At 40.6% G+C, this 18437-nt stretch overlaps 2 protein-coding genes across 5 annotated transcripts in view; one reads left to right on the top strand and one right to left on the bottom strand.

The window, feature by feature from the left end:
- Positions 1-18437, bottom strand: part of Ate1 (arginyltransferase 1) — a 114780-nt gene that overhangs the window by 55759 nt on the left and 40584 nt on the right. For 3 of the 4 annotated variants that reach the window (XM_068374389.1, XM_068374390.1, XM_068374392.1), the window contains exon 1: positions 7089-7211. The exons of the other annotated variant lie outside the window; for it this stretch is intronic. In XM_068374389.1, coding sequence (XP_068230490.1) covers positions 7089-7194 — 106 coding nt within the window. In that variant the 5' untranslated portion in view covers positions 7195-7211. Of the gene's footprint in view, positions 1-7088; positions 7212-18437 lie in introns of those variants that run through there. 4 annotated transcript variants of the gene reach the window in all.
- On the top strand, positions 13166-15054 carry LOC137640684 (uncharacterized). The gene is made up of 3 exons (XM_068373180.1): positions 13166-13438; positions 13776-13867; positions 14136-15054. Exons 1-3 carry the CDS (start codon positions 13188-13190, stop codon positions 14762-14764), a joined length of 972 nt encoding a protein of 323 aa, XP_068229281.1. The 5' UTR covers positions 13166-13187; the 3' UTR covers positions 14765-15054.

The following is an 18437-nucleotide window of genomic DNA, read 5'->3' as shown; positions in this document are numbered from 1 at the left end:
ATATCCAGCCACGAAGTGGCCTGCATAGCACACTTCACAACCTTCTCCTGATTAAGGATCTCAGTCGCCGAGAATGAGACCTGCCGATTGGAGAGTCTCTCAAGAGGGACTCCCCTGGTAAGCTCTTCCAAAGAATGGTGAAGGGGAAGAGCTAAACAAGGCTCCTCTAAGGTCTCGAAGTACCTCCTCTTCTGTAAGCAAGGTGGTGGGAGAAGCTTGTTGCCGGCACTAGATCGGCTGGAGGAGGCTAACTCAGAGCTGGACCGCGATCTTGTCCCTGGTACTCTTAACCCCCTGAGACCAGGGCAGAGCCGCACTGGCCTTAGAAGGTTTTTGAGTCCCAAAAACTCGGTCCAAGACTGAGCTTTGCTCTCCCGAGGAGGAATCTCTGGGTCAGCAAACCCATTGAGTCCTCATAAGAGTCAGAACCTGCCAAAATGCATGTTTTGACTCCTGTAGCTCTCCTCCAGATGTTGAACTTGCAGCGATGTCTCCTGTCCCCAAAGGCTCTTCTTGGGGAGAATCGCGGACGTTCTCCGAGTGACTGGCTGGCTCTGTTTTAAGTCTTGTCGAGGATTTTGGCACTATTTTAGAGTCCTTCGACTACCTCCTGGGAGGGATGCAGGACTCCAACAATGACGGAGGTAGGCTCTTCACCGCCCCTACCCGGGAAGACTTTTCAGCGTGAGGTGAGGTTTCCCTCATTGGTGCGATGGGGGAACGTCTCACCTCACGTGACTCCCCTGAGGACGGGAAATCCTCGTCCGACAGGGAGGGAGCCAAAGTCTGGGGGGGGGGAGCCTACATCGAAGGCTTTTGAGGAGACAGCTCAGTTCTCGGAGAAGTCATCGCATCCCAAACTCCTCTTTTTCTCTTCAGGGGGGTAGACGCAGCCAAGGATTTGTGGCCCAATTCAGAGAGAATAGGCTTGAAAGCTTGCGCAACCGCTCTGACTAGTGCCCCAAACCATGGCTGCTGGCTGACAGCTGTGCTGTCAGACACCTCCTTTGGAGGGACAGGGATCGACCGATCCCTGGGAGGAGTTTCCATAGGGGAGTTTGCCTGAAAAGAAAAGGAAGAAGAATTGACCCTGGACCTTTCTGGAACCTTCCCCTCCACCGGCGAGCGCGCTGTTCTGCGCTTGGGGGGGGGGGGGGGTGGTTTGGCGACCGCGACCTTGCCGTGCTTTGTCTTGCAGCCTCGCGCGCGGGAGGGTAGAGGCGATCGTGCTGGCACTCGTGCGATGGGGAATACCCGGGGTCGCGCGGGGGAGACTGGGTGCGCGCGGGACTGCTGATGCGCATGCATGCGCGCGCGAGGGTGATTGCGACGGCGCGTAGAAGCGTCCGCAGGAAGCTGATTGTGCGCTCGCGCGCGCAGGATCAGGATGATGGGCCCGTGGGTGTGTGGGCGAGAGATCGCGCGACCCAGAACATGTTGTAGGGTGCTCGCGCGCAGGAGAGAAATCCCTTGCGCGAGGGCGCGCAGTAGGAACCTGTGTGCGATGGCATGCCTCTTGTGGGCGCACATCAGGCTGGCAGTGTGTAGCTGCTGTGGGGGATGGGCCTGGGCGCGTATGCTCGTAGGCGTGAGCAGGTGAACGCGCGCGATTGCGTGCTGGCGAGGGATGGCGCGCAGGAGATAGCAGGCGGCGCGTTGGCGAGTAGGTGAAGTCTTAGACTTCCCTACCGCCCCCAGATCCGAAGATCGTGGGAGCGCAGGTGAGATGACAGTACGAGGGCGCTAGCGCGTGGGAGAGCGCTGGCGTGCAGGAGATCGTTGGCGAGCAGTAGGTTGATGGCACGCAATGGCACGCTGGCGAGCGGGTGAGCACTGGCGCGCTATCTCAGGAACAGCAGGTAATCGTTGGCGCGTAAGGGACGTGTGCGCGCTATCTCAGGAACAGCAGGTGATCGTTGGCGTGTAAGGGACGTGTATGCGCGATGGCTTGTACGTCCTTGTTGCCCCGAAGGGATCGGTGCCTGACTATGAAAGACAGGTTTTGTCGGCGCGTAAAGTGCATCAGCTGCCAGGAACGATGACGGCAGGTCAGCAGGTCTGCCGGGTGGAAGGTTGACGTGCCCTTTGAAAGGACAACCTTCCACTGAAGGGGATTGCAAACGATCCGCAATGAGGTCCAGGACCGTAGCAGGAACAGTCGGTGATATTTGACGAGGCTCCTCTGCAGCGGACTGCAATGATGATGATGAACCGAAGAGGCGCCTCCTCACCGCTTAATAAGGTGAAGGAAGGCCTCTCTGGCAAAGGGGAAGGCGAGCCTTGCTACGTATACGCCCTTTGTCTGCCGTTAGATCAGCAAGCTGACCTTCAGCAATCCTCTAAGAGGAGTCTCTGTGAGTGAACTCCCCCGAGGGGGAGAATCACCGGCAGGAGAGACTGTTGGACTTAGTTTCTCCCTCGTAGGTTGAGCAGGAACGGGAGAAACTAAGCGTTCAGCTACTGCGGGATGAGAAGAGGCAGAGGTATTAGGAGATACCGCATTAGATACCTTTGACACCACAACGTCACCAGTAGACAGAGGATCAACCTCTGCCAAAGTCGGCGATTGCTTGACAGCGGCACCCAATCGGATGATGTCAAGAAGTGCTTCCTTGGAGGGCAAACCCTCGAGCCCCAAGGAAGACCAAAGCTGAAACAAATTAGATAAATTTAAATCCTCCCCCCGGGGGGAGAGGTGGAGCTCCTCGCTAGGGGAGGCAACGCCATCTCTTGAACCCCGAGTTCGGGAAACAGAACCACGGCCTACGCTACCACTCGACGGTCTCTTTACGAGCGGGAGCTTTGGAGGAGGTTTGGGCAATGGAAGAAGTCTCCTTGGGATTTTCTCCTTTCAAAGAAAACTTTGAAGTAGAAATATCCCGCCTGGACTTCTTCTTACGTCGCCGAAAAAACCTCTCCTACTGGGAGGTAGACCATTCCCTACACTCACCACACTTATTACCACTATCACACCGTTGACCTCTACAGTAAGGGCAAAGGGTGTGAAGGTCTGTCTCGACCGCCGACATGAATGTTCCAAAGGGGCGGTCGGGTAATCCAGGACAGGAGCGCATATTCGCAGAGGCCAACTTCACAATCAAAGTTTTTGCTTAAGGGAAAATGCACTTCATTATTTCCTTTAAAGGTTCCCAGGTTTAAAGATTAATACTTGTTTCGTCACTTAGGTGGGGAGCAATTTTTCGGTTTGAGGTCTTTTTATGCAAAGCCTCCCACCGAGTATAGATAATTCTCTGGTACACTTCCATCAGGACGATATGGCTCGAGCCCAAAAAAGAGATTTCGACATTGGAAAAATCTATTTTTGGGTGAGATAGCCATGTCGTCCTGATGGGCCGCCCGTTACTTCTTATTTCTCTTACCCCTTTGCTCGTTGGAGGCTTCTATTTCACAGTAGCTCTGCTGCAACGTGGAATGAAGCGGCAGGGTCGTATGGGAGCACCGAAAGGTGATATGATATGTAGGTAGTAGGTTGGCCAGGGCACCAGCCACCCGTTGAGATACTACCACTAGAGAGTTATGGGGTCTTTTGACTGGCCAGACAGTACTACATTGGATCCTCCTCTCTGGTTACGGTTCATTTTCCCTTTGCCTACATACACACTGAATAGTCTGGCATATTCTTTACATATTCTCCTCTATCCTCATACACCTGACAACACAGATTACCAAACAATTCTTCATCACCCAAGGGGTTACTGCACTGTAATTGTTCAGTGCCACTTTCCTCTTGGTAAGGGTAGAAGAGACTCTTTAGCTATGGTAAGCAGCTCTTCTAGGAGAAGGACACTCCAAAATCAAACCACTGTTCTCTAGTCTTGGGTAGTGCCATAGCCTCTGTACCATGGCCTTTCACTGTCTTGGGTTAGAGTTCTCTTGCTTGAGGGTACACTCGAGCACACTCTCCTATCTTATTTCTCTTCCTCTTGTTTTGTTAAAGTTTTTATAGTTTATATAGGAGATATTTATTGTTGTTACTCTTCTTAGAATATTTTATTTTCCTTTTTTCCTTTCCGCACTGAGCTATTTTCCCTGTTGGAGCCCCTGGGCTTATAGCATACTGCTTTTCCAACTAGGGTTGTAGCTTAGTAAGTAATAATAATAATAATAATAATAATAATAATAATAATAATAATGATGAAGAAAAAGCAAAAAGACATAAATGGCTGTCAAGAGAGGCGAGGGTGAGAGCGGACACGTCCGACTACCACCCGAGCCGAGAGCAAAATGAGCTCAAGCACAGGTGTGGGGGGAGGGGGGGGGGTAGCAAGCTCCCCTCCCCTAACCCCTGCTAACTAGCGGTGAGGTAGTAAACCCTTGTTAAAATTCTAATGGCTCATCACTTCAGCTACGCCGAAAGTAATACAGGGTACCCCTATTAAATAGCGTGGTATGTATGTCAGTTATGGAACAAATGACACTTGTTCCCGTCGCAAATGAATAATTTCAGAAATATGTGTATATATATATATATATATATATATATATATATATATATATATATATATATATATATATATATATATATATATATATATATATATATATATATCCTACGAAAATGGGGGACCCCAGTGGGAACTCGGGATTTTGGGTGGGGAAAACATACTGGGGAAACGATATATAAACGTAAAACAAGCCTTTTCTTCTCTATACATTACCTTCTTGGATGTATAATAAACGGAGGAAAAGACAAAACAGTATAACTTGATAAACTTTGGAGGCGCCATTGCAAAGGCATTGTCTCATGAAAAAATACGGTAACCAGAGCTGCCAACGTGTGATGTAGATCAAATGTTAGCGTAACATGCTAATATTAGCAGTGTTTTTCATTTAATTTTTCTCGTTCTACTTGCCGATTGTAGTCGCTCCGGTTCGTTCATTTGTACATAGCAGGTTTCGACCTTCTGCGCAAAAACCCTGCCTCCCTGGGCAGAGACTGTTCCTCCACCAATAAGATTTCTCATTCTCTAATAGTGAAATGTAACTATTCGTCTTCTCCACCAACTCTGTTCAAGTCTATTACTTCATCAGTTATGTAATACCCTTGTATACATATTACGTTTGACCCCAGTATTACCTGTTTTATTATCCAATACCTTATAAAATCACCTTATTTTATATACCCATCAAATATTACTTATCATACACTCCATTTTATCTTTCTACTTTACTTTTATACATTTAATTATTACCTTGTCACTCTCAGATTTCACATAAATACTTGCTCTGGACATGTTTCCCATTCTGGTTCATTCATGTTTACTCTCTAGACTCCGTTGCTTTTCCGTTAACCAATCACGAACCCATACGTATCTAAAGTTTGCTCAGGGGGGTTAATATTTTCCTACCCCCACCTTCCAACAAACCCTTTTAAGTGGAAACCTTTGCCCAAGTCAGGTCTTTGTTAGTTCAAGTGACATCTTTTTGCATATTTTACGATCGTTGTTTTAGAAAATTGTAACGACTTCAGTAATCCATACTTGAAAGTATTTTGGTAAATTCCAATGTTGATAATTTTCTTAAATCTCATAATGTAATATACCAGCTTTTACAGTGTCTCAAGTGCATTGCTAAAATAAGGCAAAGCAGTTAAGACGCCACAGACTCACAGTCACAAGTTCACCCCCGTGACCCATAAGTTACGTCGTCACGGTCATAAAAGTAAGTCATTAATTTCTTTAACAAAATATAGTAAAAGTAACACATTAAAGTTAAAGTGCGAAGCTCAACATTACCGCTTGCCAGTGCTTACAAGGTTGATGTTTTATTTTCCTGTGATTGTAAACGAGGAACAAGAACCATTATATTTAACGTTGCTAATGTTAGCGTGTGCAGCTCAACATTACCGCTTGCCAATACATACGAGCTTGATGTTTTATTTTCATAAGAGCAAAGCAAACTAATGGCGGAACAAGAACCATTATATATAATGTTATCGTAACAGTGCTAATGTTATCGTAACGTGAGTGAAGTGATACAGATTAACATGATATATATAACAATGGGCATTATATTGGGTTTGTGACCTGGGAACTTCTAGGTTAGGTTAGGTGGGATTGTTAGGTTCTGTACCCTTTTTGTACTTTTTTATATAGTGTAAAGGGTATATGGAAAAATTCTTTAAAATACACGATAATATTACCGTAGCATTGCTAACGTAACGTTGGTAACGCGGTGCATCATTGGTAACGTTGCTAATGTTACCGTTCTCAGTACATACGTGAGTGAAGTGACACGGAATTTGAACGCAATTATATTTAAGCATCTTAACAAAATATATATAAAAGACATTATATTTGAACATTTTAACAGAAAATATATGTTTTCCTGTAGAAAATAATGTGATTTAACCGGTTTTCACCTTCATTTTATCCGTAATAACAGCAACCAGTTCGGCTACTTAAAGTTAGTCGAATTGGTTGTTCTGTTGGTTTGCAGTTGAAATGAAGGTAAAATTCGGTCAAATCACGTTATTTACTACAGGAAAACATATATTTTCTGTTCGAAATCTGAATCTGTAATACAGTAAAACTTAACCGAATATATTTATCAAATGTGGAAAAAAGAGAGAAGAAAATAAAAGAACTAGAATACAGAAGAAAACCAAGGAGGTGCTGACGGAAAGGCGAATCCCTCCGCCCAACAATTGAACAGATTGTTGGGACAAGCATTTACAAAACTAGTGAACTCATTAATATTTCAATTGGTTATAATTCGTGACAAAACAGGCGTTTCTGCCGATCACAACAAACTACAAAGGCTCCAAGATCTATTAAACTATAAGTTTCATTGTCATAACTAATATTGCACCATTTTATGGTTGAATCGAAAATACACTAGACTGGACATCAAACGTCAGTCTAGCCTATTTCTAGCTTTTAAAATGACCAATTTACGAATTAAACCTGCTAGTTATGGTAGCCTGCGATACCTACACAATAAACTTGAGTTATATTTGTTCACAAAATATTCATAGCTACAACGTAAGACTACGGTAGTCAACTTCAACACCCTGAAATTTGGGTAGTCTCGCCCACAAATACGTTTATGTTATCACTATATCATACCATGACTAAAACTTGCTGCTGCTGACTTGCAATAACCACATTTATGTGCACTGTGATCTCCCGTGTATTCTAAAATGGTAAATGTTGGGTCGTAAACTTCCGCCATGTTTACTCTCGCGGACGAAACATAAATGTTGCCAGATGGGTTAGTTCAAAAATCCCCAAAACTCATAATACAAAATCCCCAAAACAACCCCAAAAATCCCCATTTACAAAAATAAATTTCTTTCTGATTATGTACACTTTAATAATATAGAAATTACTGTAAAGTTTTACTCATCTTCATAGAAATTTGTACAGCATATCCCAATCTGACACCCAAAATCCCAGAATCTGTGAATAAATCTCCATACCTGGCAACACTGCAAAACATTACTTAATCGTTGGAATATCGGGTCAACGTCTTGTAAGTTCCCAAGTAATAGCTCTTTATTAAATATGGTTCAATAGCATTATTTTTTATTGCTTTCTTCGATATACTGTATATATATATATATATATATATATATATATATATATATATATATATATATATATATATATATATATATATATATATATATATATATATATATATATATATATATATATATATATATATATATATATGTGTGTGTGTGTGTGTGTGTGTGTGCATATGTATATATATATATATATATATATATATATATATATATATATATATATATATATATATATATATATATATATATATATATATATATATATATATATATATATATATATATATATATATATATATATATACATACATACATATATATTACCATTTTATTAGAAATTCATACTTAACATAAAATTAATTCAACAAACGTATTGCATGTTCCAAAGCAATAGGTCGTGGCTAAAGAGGATTCTACCTCATTATTTTCGGTGTTTACCATTTGATTAGAAATTCATACTTAATAATCATTTAAAAAAATAAACGTTTTTATTATTGTTAAAAATATTTTCTTCATAAAGGTTGTTATGGATGAAACATTAAGTAAACGTCTTATAAGGTCCCAAGTCTTCTTCTTAGTCAGCATCTTTTCCCACTTTTGTGTGGGGTCCGAAGTAATAGCTCGTAATTAATGAAGACCCAACCTTATTTTTTCCCTTACCATCTACGATGTGCATTACTATTTGGTTATGAATTTATACTAATTATATCGTTTATTCAACAATGAAAATATTCGTTATCATTGTTAACAATATTTTCTTTGGGAAGGTTGTGTGGACGAAACAGTACTCAACCCTTGAACTATCGGTTCAACGTCTTATAAGTAATAGCTCATGAATGCAGAGGCTTCACCATTATATTTCTTTTTATTCTTACTGTCATCAATGTTCATTAGGTTATAAATTCATAATGGATAAGCAATTTATCCAACAACAAAAATTTCACCATCATTGTTAAAAAAAATTAAGGTTGCATTACGTAACATGGTCCTAGGACTGTGGTTGAGGTTCATTATCTCTTAGTGGTTTGAGACACGTATGGTACATATCATAAAGGTTTGTAGAATAGTAGTAAATATTGTGAATAAGATGCTTGTCACATTATGAATGTTATAATTTCTGAAAGCAGACATGTTGTCGAGACACGCGAGAAAGATTACACAGTAATTATAAAAGTAAATATTTAAAAAAAAAAAAAAAAATAAAATAAAAAATAAAGTTTTTCATGTAAACCCAAAGGAAAGCCAATGAAATTTTTTCGAAGATAGTTTAGCGTGGACTTTTGGAGACTGATAAATGGGTTGAGAGCCATAATAGTAATTGTAATAGAATGCACCAGACGAATTTTAATAGTTGGCCTACTAGAAAAGAAGCATACTTGGCGAAGAAAGGACGAGAATCACTATAAATGTGAATAAGAAAAGTGTTTTGAAAAGCCAAAATCAGATCCCTGCATTTGTGAATAAATGACCTCTCGAAGCTGTTTTGAACATCTTAATTACAGATTTACTAATTACTTACTCTATACGTTGTTTTCCTTAATACATTTTTATTTATTAAGAAAACTGGCGAGGAACGTTAATTAGATCTGTCAATCTCATGGCAATGTAAGGAAAATTTCATTGGGTCCGCCAGAAGATAATTTGTTTTAGAGTACATTAGTATGATTTTGATTTCTCTCTCTCTCTCTCTCTCTCTCTCTCTCTCTCTCTCTCTCTCTCTCTCTCTCTCTCTCTCTCTCTCTCTCTCTCTCTCTCTCTCTCTCTCATGTGTGTGTTTCAAGTATCATATAGGAACAGTTTTATATCTAGCTTTGAATTATGATTGAGGTAGAGAAAAGGTGTGGCGAAATGTTTTCTATAAAATTTAACCTCAACCAACAAACTTGTCAGTAAAAACAAGATAAATGGAACAAATTTGGGCAATGTGTCAAAATTCAATGTTTTCTATATTTCAAAAGTAAATAAAGGACTGTTCAGTCTGATGAGGGTGATCTTTGTGGAAATTCCCAGAAATGGCTATGCATTAGACATGCAGTTTAGCATGTCACAGGAGTTATGGACAAAAAAAAGAGCTTGTTTGACGAAGCGAGTGATAGCTACACCTTTCTTAAGCCGGCCATACACGCTGGAAGCTCCTCAATTGGAAGCCTCTACAACTGGAAACTGTTACAACTGGAAGCCTTTCCAAATGGAAGCTTCTCCAAATGGAAGCTTCTCCAAATGGAAGCCCTCCATAACTGGAAGCCCTTCACAACTGGAACCCCCACCCCACCCTACACCAGGAAGCCCTTCACAACTGGAAGATCTCCACAACTAGAATCCCTCCACATCTGGAATTCCCTACAACAGGAAACCCTTCAAAACTGGAAGCCCTCACACCTGGAACCCCACAACAACCTGGAGGTCTCCATAACTGGAAACCCCTATAACTGGAAGCCCTTTACAACTGGAACCCCCACAGGTGGAAGCTCCCCCTATACCTGGACGCCCTCCACAACTGAAAACCCTCCACAACTGAAAACCCTCCACAACTGGAAGGCCCTCACAACTGGAAGCCCTTCACATCAGGAAACCTTGCAGAACTGGAAGCCAACTATAACTGGACCTAACCCCAAAATGAACCTCCACACAACTGAACCCCGACACAAGTAATATGGTAATTCAGACAGCGATGAAAAGAATCATCTTGATTGGTAGACTTTATATGAACCCAAGTTTTAGTGAACTTATTTTCTTATTTTGCATTCGTACAGGGCTAAAATTTACTGCAATCAATTCTATATATATTCTATTTTATAATGAATTTTAAGAGTAGGGTCATCAATGCCTCATGATATTAGAAGTATTTTTATATGAACTCATTTAATGAATAATTTTCTTTAGAATTTACTGGGTTTTCATTCAGCATTATTTCAAGATAGTTACTCAATAAAAACGAAATTAGTATATAAAATGAAGAAAATTTCAAAGTTCACTTTTGTTTACGGTTTAAGATTAAAGTGTTGACCTAATTAGATTATAGAATACAATGAAAAATCTGTAGCTTGTATGTTGTGCTCATTTCTTGAGAAAAACAAAAAGCACAAATTAAGCTACTAGTAATTATAATTGTTTTTCATCTCAAATATAAGAAGTTTCATTATGTTAATTGATACGAAATAGAAAGAAATGTTTCTATATATTTATCTAAGAAATACTATACTACACACATTTATGTCGAAGAGCATTTAATTTCGAGTTTGAATTTTGTAAACATGAGGCAAAAGCAAATGCCCTAATATTTAGCGTTGTAAGGTACGACAGAATAGAAGATAGTATGGGCGGATTACTTACCCAGTCTTGCAAATTCTCCATGAGATTCAAATAAGTGTAAATATCTTCTAGTTGCAGTTTTAAAGACAAAAGAAAAGTGGAAAGTTTATCAGGTCATTGAGATTGGTTGAAGTAAACTAAATTATTTTTTATCAAAACTTTACATTTATTTTCATCCTAATAGGAACCCGGTGGCCTGACCCTTCGATCAAATTGGTTTTTCACAATATAAAAGTTTTATTTTCACCTCAGTGACAGCTCCTACCCTAAATTTCTATCATTGTTAACATTATTGAGGGGAGAAACACCACGTCATCAATTCCATGTACTTTTACGGGTTTATTTCTCGCCCTCCATCAAACACTAAAGGTCTGTTCAGGCGGGCCTTAGTGTGTGGAAAAATAATTTCTTTCCAATTAATATTTTGCTCTGTATCGTTATCAGTTAATCGAAAACTAATTTGCCATGTTTTCTGGTGTTGAAGTTTTCAGAGACAAGTATCAAATACCAATGAGTTGTGGAGAGTTTTAGGCCTGGAGGAAAAATATTAATCCTCCTGGGTTTTGAGGGGGACTGTTCCACGTGACTGGCTGGATAATGAGGGTACCTGCATCCCGGTACCCGGGGGAATCCAGCCGCTATAGCCTCAGTTTCCAGCAGGCAGTTTAATAAGGAGGTTGTGTCCTGTGGTTATCGTCGTGTTTTACATTTCCATCGGATTAATTATGGCGACCCCATGTCATGCGAATACTAGACCTCTGCGCCACTCTTCTGTTACGGTTAGTTTAATGTGTTTATCTATACAATAGTGTACACAAGCCGTCAAAATTGACGTCTGAATATTTAGACAGATTTACACATACACATTTCCAACCCTTCCTAACCCCCCCCCCCTTTCCTAAATATAACCCGCTGGCTCAGCAATTTATTAGGGAGTGTGGTTTCCAAGGGTACCTCTTTGGGTAACCCTTTTCTCCAGGGTATTACTACTTCCTCTCCCCCTGAGCGTGATAGGATATATATATATATATATATATATATATATATATATATATATATATATATATATATATATATATATATATATATATATATATATATTATTTATTCGATTATCTATAGAACTAACAATAATTTTTGTCTTGGCATTTCGTAGTGAAGTTTAGAGGGAAAGTCTTCATAAAGTATTTTATCAGAGTATCTCAAAGGTAGTAAAGGAATATTAGCTGACAATCTTGTGCAGTCCTTACAAAGAAGTCTTCATTTTTTAATAGTGGTATAAACTAGGATTAGATACTTGGCGTAAATTTTGGGCCAATTTGCTCCCCCCTTTCACCATGAAAAAAAGTGTTAATACTTAATTGGTTTATAGGAAAACAATAGGTTCAAGCATTCGTCTGATTTTAAAGTTGATGATGATTTTAACGCTATTTAATTTGACTTCACCATTTACTAGCTCGGACAAAATTTTCAATTTCCTTGTTAGCCAAGAAAAGTGATTTCATAGAGAGTTTGTTTCCCGCTTGATGTATCATCGGAAGCAGCCCCCCCCCCCCTTTATAAGCAGTGTTGTATTAACCTACGCAGGAACCTCGAGGATTTGAGCTTCTTTGGGTCCCTCGACATCCCTCTGCGGGCTCCCCGGCATATTTCACGCTTTCTTTTCGTACAATTTATCACAGTAATATTATAACTGAAGTAAATAACACAGTTTTCACATTTAACACTAAAAGAAAGATGCATAGGCCTCAGATCTTGGTTGGTCCTATTCATCAGCCTCGTCAGCCTTATGGATAATACAGTCTTGCTCATAAGGAAGCAGGCCGCTCTATGGGCAAACACACAACTGCGCCCTTCCATTAGCATAGCATCGAAATCTCCCCTTTCCTGTGATTAAATTTGCTCTTCCTGCATAGTATGATTTTTTTTTTCTATTTCCTTTTCTACTAAATCTTCGCCGAGTTGATTTAGGTAAGACTTTTTGATAGCCTCACCAATAAAGAATAAAAACGAGATATGGATATGATGGTGGTGATAATTAAAATCGTAATTTGTCTTACAATACTATCGCTATCTTTGTTTGGTTCAACTAACGATATATGCTTTGTTTAGTTTTGAGTGGCGACGCAAACATTAAATTGTTCGTTTCATATCTGTTATAGTTTCAATATCAGGAAATGCTTGTAAGTTATTCATTCCTATTTTAACCCTTTCTCTTCTTCAGGACCACACCATGAGATCTTTACAGAGTCCCCCCAAAAGGAATTTTCTCCATCTCTCCCCTCGTCAGCCAGATAGGAGGACTCATAATAAGGTTCCTACCATGAGATCTCCTTTACAGAGTCCCTCAAAGAGAGCCTTTCTCCATCTCTCCCCTCGTCAGCCAGATAGAAAGACTCCTAACAAGGTTCCTACCAAGAGGTCTCCTTTACAGAGTCCCTCTAAAAGAGCTTTCTTTCGTTTGTCACCTCGAGAGCGAGAGAGAAGGACTCCTATCAGGCTTTTGAGAAATGACAGGATCTCCGCAACTGGCGTGACAAGACCCAGGGTAGCTGCTGTGAAATTAGACCAGAGGTTCGTATCATTATTTTTCCTCTAAGACATAACCGCTAATTTCACTTACGTTGTTTCAGATAAAGATTTTCCGGTCCTATACTGCAGGGGAACTCTACTCTCTACGGAACCTTTCGTAATTCATTTTATTGCATACATTCCAAAGCATCCAGCATTTCTCACGAATATTGTTAATTTGTTTTCAAATCCACATTATCGAAACATTTAAAAATCAAGAAAGTTTTATGCATGACATTTTGAAATACGGTGGACGTAATAACATCCACAAATTGGTAACATTAACGAAGAGATATGACAAATTTATTGTTTATGCACTAACGAGTTGTCTTCTTTCCAGGAAAACTGAATGCATCTTTTGCAAGAAGAGCTTTAAATCAGGCCCCGATTATATGCGCCATATAACAGAGTGTGTTGTTATTGAACGTCCAAGTAAGTACAGTAACAGTTCGAAATCTTATTGCTGTATTTATATAGCATTAAGGCTTTGCAATTAGCTGTTAAGAGTGTATAAGAGATTAATATCTGAGCTTTTTCAGTTTTTGATATATTAATGAACATTACAATTGCAGCTTTATTTTTTACCATTTGCATTGCACGTATGTTGCATCACTTGTCATAGAGGTTGTTGGTGCATATGTAGGCCTAGTTAATACATATATGCAACAGTCTTTAAAACTTCCTAATTTCTCTTCGGCAGAATTTACTCTGAAATTCCAAAATGGCGACTTGACGGACAACGCCTTCAAACACCACACCACCGTCCTAGCCCAAATCGTGGACTGCTCGTCGATGAGGCCCTCCGGTGTGTCCAGGGTGTTAGCGGACAAGTACCCTTTCTCCGACCCCTATTCTGCCAGGAGACGAGTGGGGGCTTTCAACTGGGCTCGTCGAGAAGACAGGGCGGATCCAGGGACGGTAGGAATCTGCAAGCTGGAAGGTCGTAGAGGACCATTCGTCGTCAACATGTACGCCCAGTTCTACAGAGGGAAAAACATCGAGGAAAACGTTGCAAATCAAAATCTTCTCTCTCAGCTACGTCGGGCATCGAGGAATGAGCGCCAGCATGGTTTCGTTAGCGACGATCATTTCATCAAGGGCCTGGAACGGGACACGCTTGAGAATCGTATCCTATGGTTCCGGGAGTGCCTGGGGAAATTGGCGCAATACGTAACTAGAGCCTGGGTTCAGAAGATCGTTTTTCCATACAAGATCGGGGAGAATTTGTCACACGAGGATTGGGAAAAGCACTATGTTCCTGCTATCGAGAGCTTCTTCGATGAAGTGTCTCGCCGTAAGATAAGCGTCATAGTTTTAAATATGAATTAGATCTGAAGATGAGAATTTGATCCACAGGGAGACTTGGCTCATGAACACGATTTGCTAGGTGTTTAGTCATACGGGGTCTTTAAATTAGCTTTATTTTGACTTTATTAGGCTTTGGCTGTGATACTGTACAGTAATTGAAATTTCGATTCATTTGTGCTGTTATGGATGTGATTTTGTACATATGTGTTTTTAGTTATAGTTATTTATTAAGATGATTACTAACATCGTATTGATGTTACAGTGAAATTTGTATAGAATTATACATTTATGAATGTAGCATACATGTAAGGTTTCTCCAACAATAAATCTGTAAAAAATTCATGTGTTATATAATTTTCGATGACATCTGAATTTTTTTTTTCTGTAGTTAAAACTTACAATAAATATGGACATGAAGTGCTTTATTTTTTTTTGTCTTCCTTCAAATGACAACTATGACATGAACTTTTTTATATTCCTTTTAGTGACACTTTTTGTATTTACTCAGAAATACAAAGATTCATAATTTCATGTATCAAAGATAGCATAAAGATAGAAATCTTAGAACAATTTTCCAAACAATTCTCTAGCTTAAACAAGTTCACCTTTTGAACAGAAAATATCTCTGATGAACACATCCAACATAAGGTATTTTCGAAGATAAATTAAATAATCAATTTATTTATCTGGATAGATCAATCAGATGAGGAGACCAGTTTCATAAACCATGGCATCTAAGAATTTAAAAGATGTTTAAACATATTTTACAATGTTAATTATAATTACAATAATTCAGATGTGCACACATTTATCAATACAAAAAGGATTTCATGATCTTTAAATAAACAACCAAACAAGTTCCGGATCTTGGCTTAGTCGAGATCAGGCTGCAACCCTAATTTGAAAAGTAGGTTTCCAGGCCAAAGACCCCAACAGGGAAAGTGATAGAAAAGTGAACAGAAAAAGGAATAACGTCTACACAAAAGAGAGCAATTTGACTTAAGCCCAATATATATGTTTTTAACTTATATCAAAATGGATTTCTTTTATGGCCAAGTTATGTTAATCTTCAGCTAAAGAATAAACCAAAGCCTCCTGGGTCCAGGGTCCTCGTTGCTCTCTCCACAACACTGGTTGTGGGCACACTTCTAGGTAACACTGATTGTGGGCACACTACAAGATAACACTGATTGTGGGCACACTTCTAGATAACACTGATTGTGGGCTCACTTCTAGGTAACACTGATTGTGGGCACACTACAAGATAACACGGATTGTGGGCACACTTCTAGGTAACACTGATTGTGTGCACACTTCTAGGTAACACTGATTGTGGGCACACTACAAGATAACACGGATTGTGGGCTCACTTCTAGGTAACACTGATTGTGGGCACACTACAAGATAACACTGATTGTGGGCACACTTCTAGGTAACACTGATTGTGGGCACACTTCTAGGTAACACTGATTGTGGGCACACTTCTAGGTAACACTGATTGTGGGCACACTTGTAGGTAACACTGATTGTGGGCAAACTTCTAGGTAACACTGATTGTGGGCACACTACAAGATAACACGGATTGTGGGCACACTTCTAGGTAACACTGATTGTGGGCACACTACAAGATAACACTGATTGTGGGCACACTTCTAGATAACACTGATTGTGGGCTCACTTCTAGGTAACACTGATTGTGGGCACACTACAAGATAACACGGATTGTGGGCACACTACAAGATAACACGGATTGTGGGCACACTTCTAGGTAACACTGATTGTGGGCACACTACAAGATAACACTGATTGTGGGCACACTTCTAGATAACACTGATTGTAGGCTCACTTCTAGGTAACACTGATTGTGGGCACACTACAAGATAACACGGATTGTGGGCACACTTCTAGGTAACACTGATTGTGTGCACACTTCTAGGTAACACTGATTGTGGGCACACTACAAGATAACACGGATTGTGGGCTCACTTCTAGGTAACACTGATTGTGGGCACACTACAAGATAACACTGATTGTGGGCACACTTCTAGGTAACACTGATTGTGGGCACACTTCTAGGTAACACTGATTGTGGGCACACTTCTAGGTAACACTGATTGTGGGCACACTTGTAGGTAACACTGATTGTGGGCAAACTTCTAGGTAACACTGATTGTGGGCACACTACAAGATAACACGGATTGTGGGCACACTACAAGATAACACGGATTGTGGGCACACTTCTAGGTAACACTGATTGTGGGCACACTACAAGATAACACTGATTGTGGGCACACTTCTAGATAACACTGATTGTGGGCTCACTTCTAGGTAACACTGATTGTGGGCACACTACAAGATAACACGGATTGTGGGCACACTACAAGATAACACGGATTGTGGGCACACTTCTAGGTAACACTGATTGTGGGCACACTACAAGATAACACTGATTGTGGGCACACTTCTAGATAACACTGATTGTGGGCTCACTTCTAGGTAACACTGATTGTGGGCACACTACAAGATAACACGGATTGTGGGCACACTTCTAGGTAACACTGATTGTGGGCACACTACAAGATAACACTGATTGTGGGCACACTTCTAGATAACACTGATTGTGGGCTCACTTCTAGGTAACACTGATTGTGGGCACACTACAAGATAACACGGATTGTGGGCACACTTCTAGGTAACACTGATTGTGGGCACACTACAAGATAACACTGATTGTGGGCACACTTCTAGATAACACTGATTGTGGGCTCACTTCTAGGTAACACTGATTGTGGGCACACTACAAGATAACACGGATTGTGGGCACACTACAAGATAACACGGATTGTGGGCACACTTCTAGGTAACACTGATTGTGGGCACACTACAAGATAACACTGATTGTGGGCACACTTCTAGATAACACTGATTGTGGGCTCACTTCTAGGTAACACTGATTGTGGGCACACTTCTAGATAACACTGATTGTGGGCTCACTTCTAGGTAACACTGATTGTGGGCACACTACAAGATAACACGGATTGTGGGCACACTTCTAGGTAACACTGATTGTGGGCACACTACAAGATAACACGGATTGTGGGCACACTTCTAGGTAACACTGATTGTGGGCACACTACAAGATAACACTGATTGTGGGCACACTTCTAGATAACACTGATTGTGGGCTCACTTCTAGGTAACACTGATTGTGGGCACACTACAAGATAACACGGATTGTGGGCACACTACAAGATAACACGGATTGTGGGCACACTTCTAGGTAACACTGATTGTGGGCACACTACAAGATAACACTGATTGTGGGCACACTTCTAGATAACACTGATTGTGGGCTCACTTCTAGGTAACACTGATTGTGGGCACACTACAAGATAACACGGATTGTGGGCACACTTCTAGGTAACACTGATTGTGGGCACACTACAAGATAACACGGATTGTGGGCACACTTCTAGGTAACACTGATTGTGGGCACACTACAAGATAACACTGATTGTGGGCACACTTCTAGATAACACTGATTGTGGGCTCACTTCTAGGTAACACTGATTGTGGGCACACTACAAGATAACACGGATTGTGGGCACACTTCTAGGTAACACTGATTGTGGGCACACTACAAGATAACACGGATTGTGGGCACACTTCTAGGTAACACTGATTGTGGGCACAC

The sequence above is a fragment of the Palaemon carinicauda genome, chromosome 5, assembly GCF_036898095.1.
Source record: "Palaemon carinicauda isolate YSFRI2023 chromosome 5, ASM3689809v2, whole genome shotgun sequence".
Taxonomy (NCBI): domain Eukaryota; kingdom Metazoa; phylum Arthropoda; class Malacostraca; order Decapoda; family Palaemonidae; genus Palaemon; species Palaemon carinicauda.
The sequence above is the reverse complement of the archived record's forward strand: the minus strand, read 5'-3'. Positions and strand labels throughout refer to the sequence as shown.